General features: G+C 40.6%; 1 protein-coding gene across 1 annotated transcript in view; it reads right to left on the bottom strand.

Annotated features, from left to right (window-relative positions):
• Positions 1–15,189, bottom strand: part of pemt (phosphatidylethanolamine N-methyltransferase) — an 80,341-nt gene extending 65,152 nt beyond the window's left edge. Inside the window, exons 1-2 of the mRNA XM_085761674.1 lie at positions 14,922–15,189; positions 11,741–11,848 (exon numbers count right to left, since the gene is read on the bottom strand). Of these exons, the coding sequence (XP_085617800.1) occupies positions 11,741–11,848; positions 14,922–15,029 (216 nt within the window). The 5' untranslated portion in view covers positions 15,030–15,189. The remainder of the gene's footprint in view (positions 1–11,740; positions 11,849–14,921) is intronic.
• Positions 15,190–15,891: the final 702 nt, after the last annotated feature.

Raw genomic sequence — 15,891 nt, forward strand, 5'->3', positions numbered from 1 at the left:
TTTTTTCTACTCTTCATTTTGGAGACACCTTTGGTGATTATGGTGTAGAGGTATCACTTTTTCATACTAGTGCCGACATAAAACCTGAATTTTATTTCTAAAGTGATGCTTTTTTTGTGCCTCACTTTGAAGAATATAATTATGTTTTGTCCACATTTTTCTTTACAAAATATGCCAGACTTCTAAAATGCATAAGAAATGGAAGGGCCCACTGTAAAATTAAGAAAACATACCGTAAGATCAAAGTCACAAATTCATTTGTTTCAGTTGAATACTGTATTCTGGGGACATCAGTGGATTTCCTTGGTAATAATCCAGCCAAGAACCAATGTAGATCCCAATTTAGGAGATTTTTTTTGTGTTTGCTGTAAAACTTCAGTAGACAGTGTTGACCTTGGGGTAAATAAAGAGCTGGAACGTCTATGTGAAAAAAAAAGCCTTGAATAAAGTGTGTGGAATAATTAAAGCTGGGCTAATGTGCTTGTCAACATACAGTTAGCTTAAAGAGTTACTGTGGTTTGGTCAAAATTACTATTCCCAATAACAGACACTTAATAATGTGCCTTAAATTGAGATTAAAGACACAGAGATTGTCCTGTTGAAGACAAGTCTGTTACATGATCTGTACATGACTGTGATTCATAATGTTTTATTGCTAGGTGAGTGGCTGTGATGGAAGGCCAAGAGGTGATGTAATTAAGTAGAGCAACAATCTCTTGACTTAGGCGGAGGTTGAAGTGAAGGGATGGAGGGACCGGTTTCTTTTCTCCTTAAACGAGTCAGTGAGAGGGAGATGACGTTGGAGAAGTAAGTGGAGAGTGGGATTGATGAAGGAGGAACCCCGGACCTAGACGTAAGATATGAGACTGTAGGCTGAAGTTAACCGTAAAGAAGAAAAAATGGATATTTGCCCAGTTCGTACCTCGGCTGACCTTTAGTCAGGCAAGTAAAAAGTCCCTATGTGGGTGTGCAGAGTCTATTGGTTGCTCACTACTGCGGACAGTAGCCTATGAGGCATGAATGTGAGTGCGACTGGTTGTCTGTTGCTTTATGTCGGCCCTGTGACACTATAAGGGTAATTGGTATAGCTATTGGACAGAATCAGGGTTTAATATTATTATTATGTATAGAATATTTTACATATATATAGTATATATTATAGGATAGTATATTTTTTTTACATGCAGCAAAGGGTTGCCCGAGTCTGGATTCGATACAGGGCCAGCTGCAGCGAGGACTATAGCCTCTACATATGGGGCACCTGCTCTACCCACTGAGCTAAACGGCGCCCATGGTTTCTGTTCTGTTTATATTAACATTACATAGTCCTTCCTGTGGAACAGAAAATGTTAATTGGGAACAGGTTGTGACTTTCCATTATGTTTTGATTGACTCAATATAAAAAAATTGACACTGGTAAAAAGAAAGGCAAAAGCAAACCTGGTTTAAAATTCTATGAGGCGGTCACAAGGTGAAAGGAGGTGAAAAGAAACTATGACAGACATGTAGGAAAGAAAAGACCTGAGAATCATTAGAGAGATAATAGGAGGGGTAATGTTCTAGTCATACAGGGGAAAAAAGTAGAAAATGACAGTGTGATTCAATGGCCTAACTGTGGCATTGATGGTGAAAGCAGCAGGACAGACTGAAAGGAGAAAACAGAGGTGACAAAAAAGATGGAGAAGGCAATTTTGAAAAATAGAGAAACTACAGTGGAACTCAATGGAGTGCATACCTCCACCCAGGCCATGTGCTCAAAAAGCCCCAGATCTGCACCAACATAGTATGAGTTCTTCTTGACTCATGTCCCAAATTGGTTCAGTAGCTGTTGTGTTATGACAGGTGAATACATAACCTTAGAGATAATGAGGAGCCAGGGCAGAGATGATGCACAGGGGAGATGACTACAGAAAGCTGTTGAAAATATTTGTAAGAGCAGAAATAAACTCATTTTCAACCTGAATGTTATGCACAGGATGCTGCATGTGACCTATTCTGTCCATGTGAAGCCTTTATGACGAATGGAAGGAAATCGTTTTGGCACACAGGAAGTGATGTGTTGTTTGTGTGAGGCTAAGAAGGCAGCAGGAGGATTACAGCGTCTGTGGGCTGTTTTGGAAGCCACTGTGTGTTGGCTGAATGGCAGATATGGTTCTAAGAAGATCACATTTACACCTCTGTCTTCAGTCACCAACATATTTACAGTATTCACAAAACCATATACTGTAGAAAATGGAAATGGTTGTTGAGGCCGACAGTGGTTTCCTAGAGATATGTTCTAACATTAACCATAACTAGTACCTGCTCTAACAAACCGGATTCCAAGTTCTACCCCAGACCTGCATTAAATTATGTAAAAAATTATCTGCTGAGATAGTTCCTTTAAAGGGGAACTATGCCAGTCCGATCACTTTTCCGCTGTTTTGCTAACCCTCATCCTGGTCATGTGCATTGGTTTACAACGAAGCTGGCGAGAAATCAATCAATAGAGCGGCAGATAACGATATCATATACGATGTTATTACGTGTATATTTGAAGAGCTCTTTTCCAAAACGCGATAAACGCCAAATTTTAAAAAAATGAGTTTGTCACGCCATTTTGCTGTGTACTGAGCCTATTACACTGCTCCATCAACGTATCACGTCAAATCGCTACATTTCCCTGTTTAAAAGGCACCGCAAGATGCAGTTCTCCTCCAAACCGCGATAAGCGCCAAGTCTATTTTTAGCCAAAACGCGACATCTCCTCCCTCTCCTCCCTCTCCTCCGAATTCTATGAGCAGCTCCATGCAGTCCAACATGGCGGTGCTCTGAACCCAGGTCTGTTTTCAGTCATTCATTCAGTAGTTTCTGGGTTCTGTGTTAATTACTGTATCTGTTTGTGTGGTGGACACTGTGCCGTTAAGTATACCCCCACAGCCCCCCGCACCCCCCCCCCCCCCCCCCTAACGCCGCGGGTCCTCCGTATCAACGATCGATTTTTTTTTTTTTTTTTTTACAGCAAAGACGTATTTTTGTTTACAGCAACATGTGCTCACATCATGATAGCGTCTGTATTTTGACTATTAAAACTTCCATAGTCCATAGTTCTCTTTGTTTAACATGTAAAGAGACAGACATCATTACCGCCCCCCTCCCTCCCCCCGACGTGCGCGCACACACACACACACACACACACACACACACACACGCGCGCACACACACACACACACACACACGCACACACACAGAGAGAGAGAGAGACACGCAGCACCTCAGTGATGTTCTCATGTCATGTTGGTTGGTTTTTCAAGACAGAAACCATCAATTTTTGTTTTTTTAAATGTGGATTTATAGCGTTTTGAGAAAAAATAAAATAAACTTTGAGTTTTTAATCAACAATATTGTTGTTTGATTTAATAATCATTGTTCAACATGTCCAGACTGAGCCAACAATCATTTTAACAGGATAAATTAAATATTAACAAAATGGGTGGGTCTAGGTAAAAAATGTAATTTTCTGGAAAACTATTAAAATGGATTTATAGCGTTTTGGAAAAGAACTCTTCATTTGTGTAGTTTAATCTGTCATAAACAAGAGATTACGGGTTACGGGCCGCATTTGTGTAGCCTCGTAAACCAGCCTCTCGCGGAAATGCATTTCATTTCATTTCTCGGGAGAGTCTGGCCTCATTCCCCCTGTAAGCGTTTGGGGTGGGCGGGAGTAGTAGTGTTGACAGACAACCCCATTCAGCCAATCAGCAAGTTGGTGTAGTGACGGGGTTTTGCACCGGTCGGTCCCTGATTGGCCAACGTGCTGTGTCAATCACAGCGGCGATGCTGATTGGCCCGGCCTTCTGAGGGTTTCAGGCCAAACGCTTACAACGGCGATAAGGCCAGACTCTCCCTCAGAAATGAAATGAATTGCATTTCCGGGAGCGGCTGGTTTACGAGGCTAGCATTTGTGTGGCCGTGTGCAGAAACGTGTGCAAAACGTAGCATAGATAAGCTACAAATCCTGTATAGTTCCTCTTTAATATGGTTCTCCTGCAAAAAAAAAAAAAAAGGCAAACTGGTGTTGGAAGCATTTACCCTTACTTCAGCTGGTAGGAGCAGTGCGTCTATAGATAGATAGAGGGGGAAGCACTGGAAAGACTCCGGCTCAGAGGAGGAATCTGGGTAACCAGCAGACAAATCAGAAGGGTGAGAGTCGTTAGCATCGTTGGTTTATTCCTTATGCTGATTTCTATCTCCGGACTGAGACTTCACTGCTCACAGAACCAACAACACACACACACACACACACACACACACACACACACACACACACACAGGTAAGTAGAAGGCAAGAAATCACGATGCTGCATGATCTCTATTCTTAGTGGGAGGAAACTACATCATTAGCACTGATGCCACCAGCAATCAGTGCACAGGTGTAATTAGCAAAAGCAGTCACCGCAGTCTGCAGGCTGGATGTGTGTCTACAGAGAGCGCTGTGCTCGCTGACAGACAGACAGACAGACAGACAGACAGACAGACCATGGAACAAAGTGCCTCTGCTCTTCCCAGATGCTTTTAGAGAACTTAGTCTGTAGATGAGTCATGATGTGGGCCAAGACACATAAGAGCTGTAGCGCACTGTGCAGGTGTTGCTGAGGTCAGTTGGCACCTGCAGAGAAATGAGTCCACCAAGCCTTAAATTGGTGTTGCTGTGGGATAACAACAAGAAATCCTGGAAGTGTCTGCCTGAAGCAGTGTCAGTATGTCAAAGCCATGCCTTAAAAGGATAATAAAGAATTTCAAAGTAGGCTATTCTATTGTATTGTATTCAATAGTATTCTATTGTATCCTGTGGGTGTATTGCTTCTATTTAATTTGAGTGTTGCTATATTTATTAAACTTTTTTGCCATTTGTGGATGTTTTGGGTCGTGACTAGAACGTACATGAACACACCCAGCAATGCCAGAGGTGAACCTGACGCTACAAGCGAAACGCGTTGTTCACAGAATAAATTGTATCAGAATAGACTTATATCAGTGCGTGGTGGTTGTTCTTTTCTATCTAAAGAATTTTAATGTCTTCTTGTTTTTCTTGGCAAGTCAGAGCATAGATATTTGTACGTCTGTGTTAGTGATCAGTGTGTCATTCGTGGACAGAGCTCATGTCACCGTTTTAAGAAGAGAAAAGGTGAGGTACAGTGATCTGGGGGCCAGTACGTCCTGATCTGGACTCACACACACACACAAACTCACGCACACGTGCACACGTACACACAACATTTTCAAGGAACAGACCTTGCTGTGTCTCTGTTTCAGTAGGGACACTGTGTTCACTGCAAATGAAAAGGATACCTCCGTTATGAAACAACTAGTTAGTCTTTCCTCTGTTATTTGATAGAATGTAGTGAGCCCAAGCATGGTCACACACACACGCAGCGGTTCACGTAGAAGTGGGGGATTGACCTGGTAACTGGTACCTGAGCCCCTGTGTTCCAGTAGCTCCAACTGGAAGAGGAAACATCTACATTATCTACATATCTACTGTCCATGGTGCTGTACCTTTTAGTCGTATCACACCACAAAGGATAACATGGAATCATATCATCATCAGTAAAAATATGTCTCATTGGATTGGAGCTGTTGTCAGACAGGTCAAACTGTGTAGGTTGAGACTAGGGATGTGATGATTATAGATTTTCTTGGTACAATTATTGATCAAATGTAAAATTATATATAGTCAAAATATAATTACGTCACTTATTATACACAATATTTTAAGTAATCTATTAATATAGGGACAATTATTAATTCTTCAGGGGAAATGTCATTAATTGTCATCTATACCAAATATTTAAGTTTATTTTTATCATTTAAAAAAATATATATATTATTATTACTATTACAAATGACACGCTAATTGATAAATCACAGTGCAGCACATACATATCAAGTGGTATGTCATTACAATCAGCTGGTTGGGTTGCACTTATGCTGCAAGCATGTTTACTGTATGCAGTTATATGCGTGAAACTGTGTCAGGACAAATTCCTTCACATCCAAGACATGAGCCATCGGTCTGATCATCATCGATTATTTTGGTCAGTAAGGAAATGACTCATTGCTTTTCTTTTGTGAATTAACTGACACGTGGGTAGACGGACGAACTATCGTTCATTTATGGAAGGGTGTTGTTGTGTGCAATACAGAGCTGCCGCTTCAAGGATACGAGCGGAGTTTACATGACCCTCAAGTCCACACACTGACCTTAAAACTCACAGTCCCTTTTCTTGAAGTCCCAGTCCAGGAGGATAACCTTGGCAGTAAGATAAGATGAGATCAACACCCTCCACTGACCTTTGAGACTTCAGACCAAGCACAAACACAACTATCGCCACAAAGAGGGTGAGGTTAAACGAAGCTTTCATAAAGTTTTCTTTCCTAGTTAATCTCAAACATCCGTGTTGGTCATAGTAACCAACAGCATAGAAATGTCTTTAACATTTAAGCTGCTGATGTCAAGGTGTTCCATCTCAACCTCCTCCTCATGCAGACTACTGTATGTCATGTCACAGTACTTCTTCCTCTGCTCATATACAGCTGCTAGAAAATAAAAAATAACAGTGCGGATGCAGTGAGATGACAGACAGGCTCTTTTCCACTAAAGGACATCTAAAAATGTTGGTTTGTACATGTTGTACCACAAGTTAATTACTGTGGTGGTGTCAGTCTGCATTTTCAGCTCAGACTCCAGCGGTCACTGTGTCCGAAGCTGACTCGGTCATATCAACCATCTCCTGTTACAGAGGTGCATGACCCATCAGCTTTCAGTCTTTCGGTCTCTATGGCATTCTTCAGCTAACAGGTTCAAGTTCAGAGTGAATGTGAAGAGATGAGTCATTTGTGCAGTTCTACAACACTGTTAATGGTTGTAATACTTTGATTCATGTCCGGCAGTTAGCATAGTCGGGAGAAAAGCTTTTGTGACTGTTAGACTTGGGGTTATTTCTTTCAGGCAGTATGTTCCTGTATAAACTCAATTTATCTCAAACCTGCAAATAGTATAGAACATGGGTGTCAAACTCATTTTAGTTCAGGGGCCACAAACAGGGCAATTTGATCTCAAGTAAAATAATAATAGTTTGTCCCTTTGTTTTAGTACATTATTAAGATGTTTATAGTTAATGAACTATCCTTTTACAAAATGAATAACCTGCTTTCTTGATAAAAAAAATATGTGCAACTTTTTCACAATTGGCAAATTCATCCTGAGGGCCGGCTTGGACCCTCTGCTGGGCTGGTTTTGGCCTGTGGGCCACCTGTTTGACAACCCTGGTATAGATAAATGGGGTTCATTTTGGGGCAGTAGGACAGGGTGCATCTGTTTCAAAGAGTTAAAGGAAAAAAAATAATCTTCATCCTCACTCAACTCACATCTCCACTTGCATTGAGAAGTCTAAGAATCTAAAAACAATTTTCCCTTTACCTCAATGGAAAGCATCCTGAGTTCAAGGAAATAGTAAAGGGGTATTCATAAAGATGTACTCCATTATGCTGTAGCCGATGTTATAGCAAATGACTTTTTGACCACAGCCTTGGATGTGATCGGGGGAGGGGAGGAGAGTGTAGGAGGAAAACGTGCCTGAGAACATAAAGCAGTTCAAGTTGCTGAACGGACCGATAGAAAAGCAAGACAACAGCTCAGTCACAGAGTTATATGACCATTTAGCTTTGAGCAAGTATGAATGTGTAAATCACAACTTTCACATGAATGCCCTCATTGCCCTGTCCTTGGGACACTAGTCGGACTCAGGAACATAAATTCTTAAGCTATTTAACAGTCCTTACACTTACTTTTTCTCTTCTTTAATATAGGGCAGGCTGTCATTGCTTTAAGTGTGTTGCTTGTTGAACTGCTGGAGGCACTGAGGCTAAAACTATCAATCTTTGACTTTTACATGTCATAACTTCCTGTTATGAAATGTAATAGCTGCTCTAATTTGTATTTTTAAATTGAGAATGTTTAACAAAAATGCAGTGTGTTTGGGCCTCTGACGACCAACTGGTAAACCTAAAATCTACAGTAATGCTCCCTTTTATGTTTAAATTAAATTATCTTTTTGACTATGGAGTTCACTATATAAAGTGTTGTGTTTAGAGATTGTTTCTGAAGCAACACTGGTTCTCGTTTTTATATTAACAATGACTGTGTGAAAGCAAAGAGTTGCTCATATGAAGCCAGGCAGAACTATCACCCTTCCAGCTGTAAGATGTGTTTTCACATCTGTTAGCTGACTGTTTTACAGAAATGGCAAAAAAAAAAAAAAAAAAAGCCTGTAGTTCATTCTGAGTTGAAATCTCCTCCTCCACCCTAAACCTTCACCACTATCAGGAGACGAGGTACCGGCACAACACATGCAGCACATACGTAGATGTCCATGAAAGAAGGCAACAGTGTGACATTAGAGGAAAACATGCTTCCCCACTACCTTTTATCAAAGTGTCATCAGCGTGAATAAAAATGTTCCTGGGGCCGCGGTGTGTACGGGAACAAAGGGGCAAGTTAGTGCCCTAATGAAAAACACAATTTCAAAACCCCATCAGCGAGTCGCCATCACATGTGACGGACATGTGCTCACAAATCAATGAGCTACAAGGCCACCCCCCGATCCTCCCACCTTGCACGGATACAGCATGGTCCCCGGTAACAGACGAGATGAAAAGATCTTTTAATACCTGCCTCTCTTAGTGACTCTCATCGGTCCGAATGCCATTTTCCACTTACAGTTTATCTTCTAGCACAAAAAGGATGATTTGGGACCACACGCGGGGCCAAAAGCATCTCAGAGACATTTACTTCAACACAAATAATAAGCTTTTCTTCTGGAAGGAAAGAGCCTCTGTGTAATCAACATGTGTCCTATTACCGGGCTGAGCAGGTGTGTAGGTGAACTCAGAGTGACTCACTATTAAAGATTAGTTAACTGACAGTTTGGAAATTGAACACATGTTCCTCCTGAAGCAGTAATAGTTATTTCAAAAGCAGAGTACATGGATTTTTTTGGTACGATTATTGTACTAATAATAATCGCGGTATTACGATTATCACGATCGTTACGCATTAATTAATTTCACAACACTATGAATGCATAAAATCAAATATAGTCAAAATATAATGAATTTGAAGCATCTATTAATATATAACCAACTATTGACGACTATTGATGACTTGTTGATCTGCCTATTTTGTGATTGAACAATCAGTATCTCCTCGTTCATGGTGTCTGAAAATCTCCAACCTGTTGACTTCAGGCCGGCCTCAGCCCATTACAACGTTTTCATGGTGTAGTGCGGGAAATAAGATCCGCCGTAAACACGGTGTATTTTATTTTGAAAATCAACCGGGCATTTTGTTTTGTATTTTGTACACAATTTCCTGTCCCACGCGAGCTGCTCTGGAAGGTGGAAGAACTCTCCCTCTTTCTCATCAGAGAAAACTTTTAATTTTTCTTTAGTTTTCTTGCTGCTTCTGCCATGATAGCAGTAACCCACACGAATGGGGAAAGAGGGAAGTGACATATGCCATAAAGCAGTCAGCACATATGTAGTTTTTTTCATGTGGAGGGGTTCCTACCATCCACCTAGAAGCTGTTTAGTGCCAGTGAAGGCGATACAGACCCCCTCAGGCCATGACTGAGGTGTCATTCAACCTGTTGTGAGTCGATGTACCATCACAAAAGTTCTGAAAATATTATATGAAGGTTGAAAAGTTAGTTAGTGTTGGTTTAACATCTATCTATCTATACATACACTAAAACGTGACGTCAACTGACTGCCTTCCACTGAGTGGCCAGAGCACTGTCACCGGAAGAGTCGTGAGTGCGACGTCTGACGTGAGAATAATTGTGATTAAAATGTTAAAACGATTAATCGAACATGGGCCTGAACACATAATAATGATCAGACTGCAGCGTATCTGCAAACCAAACGCAAAGTTTTGAACCTGTACATTATTCTTCACAACTACAAGCAGGGTTTCCCGCAGCGCTTTCCTGTTAAGGCGGCCGCCTTAACAACAACGAGCTGCCGCCTAAACTAACGTCTTAAAAAAAAAAAAAAAATGTAGCGATATCTTTACTTGCTTCAAGTAAAAAAAACTTCTCGGCGCATCTTTGAGTAGCCACCTGACGCTGTCTGTGGAAAAAATGTACACTAGAAGCAAGTAAAGAGTTGATATTCCTGTGTTTATGACACAAGCGGTAGCTCCTACTGCGCCTGAATACACCAGCACTGCGACTTCGGGCTCGCGCGAGACTCCGGGAGACTTTGAATTAGATCGACTTTTACAAACATGTCGGCTTGCTTGAAGTAAATAAACTTCTCGGTGCATGTTTGAGTAGCCATCTGACGCTTTATGTGGAAAAAATTTGCGGCTTTGAGGCCTGGAAACAGCCTAAACAGCGGAACTTACATCCACTCCCATTCATTGCTGCCGTGGCGATGCGCGAACAGACGCAACTACCGCAAAACAGGAGCGATTAAACTGAAAATCTTCAGATTCATTCTTTTAGACCTAAAATGATATGAAAATACAATTGTCCTTTAATACGGCACGGCCCGCCACCCCCCCTGTCAACAGATCCGCGCGCTCCCCCCCTCCCCCCCGGTCGACAGGTCAGACACCACCTTAACTAACAAATTTTCTGGGAAACACTGACAAGACAATTAATTGACCATGTGTAGCACCACAAGTGCCTGTGGAGGTGTGTGGAGGAATACAAGATGGGGAGGATTCTCTCTTAGCATGGCCACTTTACCTTAACTACAGTGTTATGTAAAGCTCCAGGTATAATAATTAGACATAAGTGTTGGCATGATTCACTCAGTAAACCACATCAACGATGAACAATGTGACTTCAAGTGTGTGATTAAAGTCTGCACAGCACTTAGTATCTAGTAGCATTTAGCATAAGAACATTTTCTTTCCATGTCTTTCCAACGAGGATGCAGTACATCAGAACAGACTCTTTACAGAGCACTGCAATCAGCACAGGCAAAAATAACATGATTTATGGTTTGTTAAGAGGTGCAAGGTTATGCGATGTGAAGTCGAAATATCTGCATTAAATCGTGGAATTCTTGCAGCCATCTTGTCCATGTAACTCTGTGATAGACAGAGAGGCAGTTTTATCACACTGAGGGACGCTGTTGTCTTGATTTGCCTTGTTTGGCAATGACAGGCTATCTGTGGACAGATAAACAGTTTTCAAAGCTGTAGTTGCAGCAAAAGTCCCCAGTGGCTCCTTCAACTGCTTTAACCAAATGATTGGCCTAACAGCAAGTGCTGCCTAACCATTGTTGCATTTCTATGCCACACAACAGACTGGAGCTACAGGAAGACTAATAAAGACTCTCTGGAAGTTCACACTGTCCCTATGAACCCTGTTCACATGAGGGTGTACCAACAAGCTGGTGTTAGGACTTTGCAACAGATATTATCCCTCACTGGCTTCCCACCCAGGCCCAAACTGTGATCTCACAGAGGTCTTAACAATTAGAGACACATACAAGGCTACATACAATGGAGAATTAGATTGTTCCCACATCAGAATCCACTCAGAAGTACTGTTTCTTATCCACCTTGCCACCATAGATTTTTACCCTGATATTCTGGAGGCCTAAATAACCAAACAAAGCTCAGTTAAGCACAGGATAGACGAAACAAGATTATGGTGGGGCCCGGATGATCTACTGTGGTTCTTACCACATTCCAGAAGAGAGGGTTGAAAATGATGGCAATCACAGCGATGCAGAAGCTGGAGTCATAGATGTTGATGCGTTTTCCGAGTTCCTCTATCAGTGTCAGGTCCATCTGAAAAAGATAAGGTTGTGAAGAGGATATGAAATAAATAAGTGAATGAAAAAACATGCAGTTTGTATAGAAATGGTGGAGAGGAACATTCTGTGAATGTTCCAGTCACAATTCATTCAATAAGTCACTCTCCACAATTTCAGCTTTTGCTTTACAATGTGAGAATAAAGTTGGATGGATCTTTTCTCAAGCTTTTTTTTGTGTGTGTGTATGCTTCAAAGTCAGGCCTCTATTTGTAACTTTCCTATGTTATATCATTCTCACATACTACAGCTGCACCTGTATTTTCTTGTTTTTTAGTTTGTTTTTTTCTGTCAGTTTTCTATTAAAAGAGGCTGTTTTTTCAGACTTATACAACATTTGGTTTTATTTTTGCCTAATGTCAGCTGTAACAAATTATGGTTAAATAATCCCGCATTTTTACTGCTGCTGCATCAAACGACAGTAATGAGCTTTCAGACAGTTTTTTCATTGTGGGAAGATGGGAAAAACTGATGACATGCAACATGTGGCTTTTTAAGAGCTAAGCACGGCACATGGTGTGAAAATTAATTATGAGACTGAAGGTGAAGTAACACAGATTGAATTTGCCACACACTGGGGTACTGTGTGTGGTTTTACAGTTTATACTGACACCAGAGATAAGTAACAAAGTGTCTTTTAGACCAGAGCCCTCAGTTTGCTTTGGGTGTTTCATATCAAAGTGTTGGAGCCAGCGGGGCAATGCAGCACCAACAAGACGAGTGAAGTCATCTTACAGTTTGAAAATGACCTCCCTCAATTTTCATGTTGGGTTTTATATTTAACTCAAAAGAGAGCGAAGTAGAAACGTAATATGGTGCGTGGTTAAAACCTACTTTGGTCCGTGTAGTAGTTGCACTATTCACTCCAACCAACAACAACAAAAAAAGCGGTTTTGGATCAAAGGATCAGCATGGTTATATATTTCTCTTATTTTTACCAGTTGGTAGAAACTCATAAATTCCTGAATAGAATGTGTCAGCGTTCACATACTTCTGCTTACCACTGTAGATAAACCCTGCAAATTTCAAGGCACCTTTTCAGACTACAGTAGATGTGTGGACAGTTGATATTTTATCCTGATGGTGTTGGAGGAAAGGTCTGAGTGGGCCTGACTGCTAATGGATTTTTAACACAGACGCCAAGTTCCATATTGGAGTCTTTTAGCCAATGCGTGAGCTTAGAATTATAAGGTTCTATCTCCATTTTTTTCAAAATTGAGTTTTTTGCATAATATCATACATTAGTGGTCTGTTAATGCCTGTGTGGTGTTATTTTTAAATTTGCAACATTTTTTTAATTAGTTATTCATAAAATAAAAAGGTTCTATCAACCAAAACACAAGCCGAGTTGGAACTTTGATGGTCAATATTTCGGAACTACCCAAAACGGAGATAGAACCCTATAATTCTAAGCTCACGAATAGTCAATTTTTAACAGAATTACATAAGATAAACAAACTTTTTTGATAAGGGTCCACTGCAATCAGTTATGACGAGTTCTGACAAGGACTGCATGCAGTTGAAAAATAAAGCTACCAGAAATGACAATGGTGAGTTCTACTGAAATGGCCGTTACTGATGTCTTCTTTAATAAACATGTGCATTTTTTTTCTTTTTTTCATAGAAAAGCAACATGCAATGGGGACTGGGCTATAATAATGTTAATCTTAATGATTGCAATAGCTCACCTCCAGGGAAATTGTAATTTTTATGTATTCATTTTATTTTTGATTGCTTTTTTGATTGAAGATTTGATTGAAAATGCAATTTAAAAACAGGCCATCTTTAGTGGTGTGCTGAACCGACACAGCAACGGACACTGAAAACCATCTGAGATTAAACATATTTAACTCCAGATTTCATTGTCTGTCTCTACTGTACCAGCATTAGTAAAGATCTATAGGCCTATATCTATCCCAAAAAAAGTGAGTAAACTGAGTTTTTTACTGTTACGTTATCTGATGATCAACACACAGTGAGATTTCTCAACTTTCAGTGTCCTTTCAAGAACAAGATTATCGGCCATAGGGGGCAATGCTTATATCACATGACATCTGCAACAGTGATATAAGCAAAGGGCAGATTACTGTAAATATATTGTATGAATGTATGAATTACAGGCCACTGTCAACTGCCTTTGGGATGCTGGGTGGGGCGCTCTGGTCTCAAGCCATTTTTAGCCATAGAGGCGGCTGACACAGTTTACCCTGTAATGTTAAATGAGTGTGCTGACCTTGAGTAAGTAGCAAACAAGCGAGTAAAATAAGGACATTGTGTTAACAGCTGCAGGCCAGTGGAGGTGGGAAAATAAAATAGATTTACTGTAAGATTTCAGTATCTGACATTATGATGCAGCAGATGACTGAGAGAAAATGAGAAATAGCCAAATGGAACTAATATGGAAACACCTCAAAATTATTGTGACTGGTTGTTGGCCTTGTTTGGTGGTTTTATTTTCATTGTCAATGATATCACCACCTCACCTGTTTTATGTTTCCATTATCATGCGTTCAATTCATTGATAGACAGAAGATCAACAAGAATATTAAGGCAATTGAAATTATGATTTTGGCTTCCTGAATGTGAGGATCAAAGATCAGAAAAAGCATAAGGGTGACAATTATTCCCACAAGGAGAAAATAACAATAGAGAAGATGATTGTTAGAATATGCACAAAATGGATTTAAAATAGCTGGCGCATATGGCACACATTCATTGTGTTTGTGTGCATTTTTCACAAGGATTAAAATAAGTTTTATCGTGTAATTTCTTCTTAAACGAAGACAATTTCTTAAAAGAAGAAATTACAACAGTTATTTCTTTATTGTCTTTAGTCAAGGTTGCTTTGATTTAGCTGAGCATTATGCTTTTATTTTGGAAAATAAAGTCTGCCCCGGCTGAGTTCCGGCTGTCACGAGCGCAGCAGCGTAGCAGGATTGTTTACTCTTCGAAGGGAGACTGCTGCCTCTCTCTCAGCTGCAGTAGTCACGCGTGTGAGAACCGGAGATGTAGGCTACAACAGCTTCGTGTTTAACATTAGGTAGTTTTACCTTGGAGTAGTCGAGGTTGTTAAGTCCTCCGCAGCAGTCCAGCGGCACAGGCTGACTGTTTGTAGCAGGATAATCGTCCCTCTCAGCGGCTGCGTCGCTGTGGCTCATACGCCCCCCGAGTGAACGATGCCGGACCACCAGCACTTACCTGGGTCTGTGGGAGATAACGACTATTGCTCAACTTTGGGTGCAAAGTTCTTATTTCTTAATGAAATAAGGGAGCATGAGTAGCCTACTAGGCTACACGTCCAAATAACCTCTAACCCTGCCCATTGCATTCTGGGAAATGTAGTGCATGGCCTACTTACTTCATGTGGGCCAATATGTAGCCTATCTCACACGGAAAGTCATTCTCAAAAAAAGAAAACAAGGATCTCAAATCTTAACTTTCTGTAGCTGCAGCTTCACATGGTGACTTATAGGATTTAGTTTCTCCTCACATTGGTTTTCATACTAAATCAATGTGTCGCTCATGAGTGCCACCTACTGGCTGAACACGGACGTGTGCTTTAAGGCGTTAATAAAACACGTCTTCAGTGCATTTATTGCCATCAAATCAAACAACAGCTCGATATCTGACTGAGTGTAAATAAAGCCAGAGTCAGAACTCATACTACATGAAGATTAAACACTGGACGTTAATGTGGATTATTGATTACTGATTGATTGTGTCTTTTTACATCAGCAATGTTTGTTATCATTAATCATTCTCAGCATGTAAGCTTGGATTTCCATTTATGACCAGATAAGAAACACTGTCATCTCATCACTTAGGTGAACATGGCTAATTGAGATTAAACAAAAATACATAACTGAAAATCTATGCCCCCCAACCCCACCTTCCATCTAATTCCCTCGCCCCTTAATTTTGCCTCTTCCCCTCACTCCTTTCTTTTCCCCTCTGTCTTTCTGCACCCAACCTTTTCTATTTTCTTCCTCTTTCTTGCAACAATTTCCAGCAAAGGAATAA

The sequence above is a fragment of the Trachurus japonicus genome, chromosome 19, assembly GCF_045865225.1.
Source record: "Trachurus japonicus isolate A0001 chromosome 19, Traja_1.0".
NCBI lineage: Eukaryota > Metazoa > Chordata > Actinopteri > Carangiformes > Carangidae > Trachurus > Trachurus japonicus.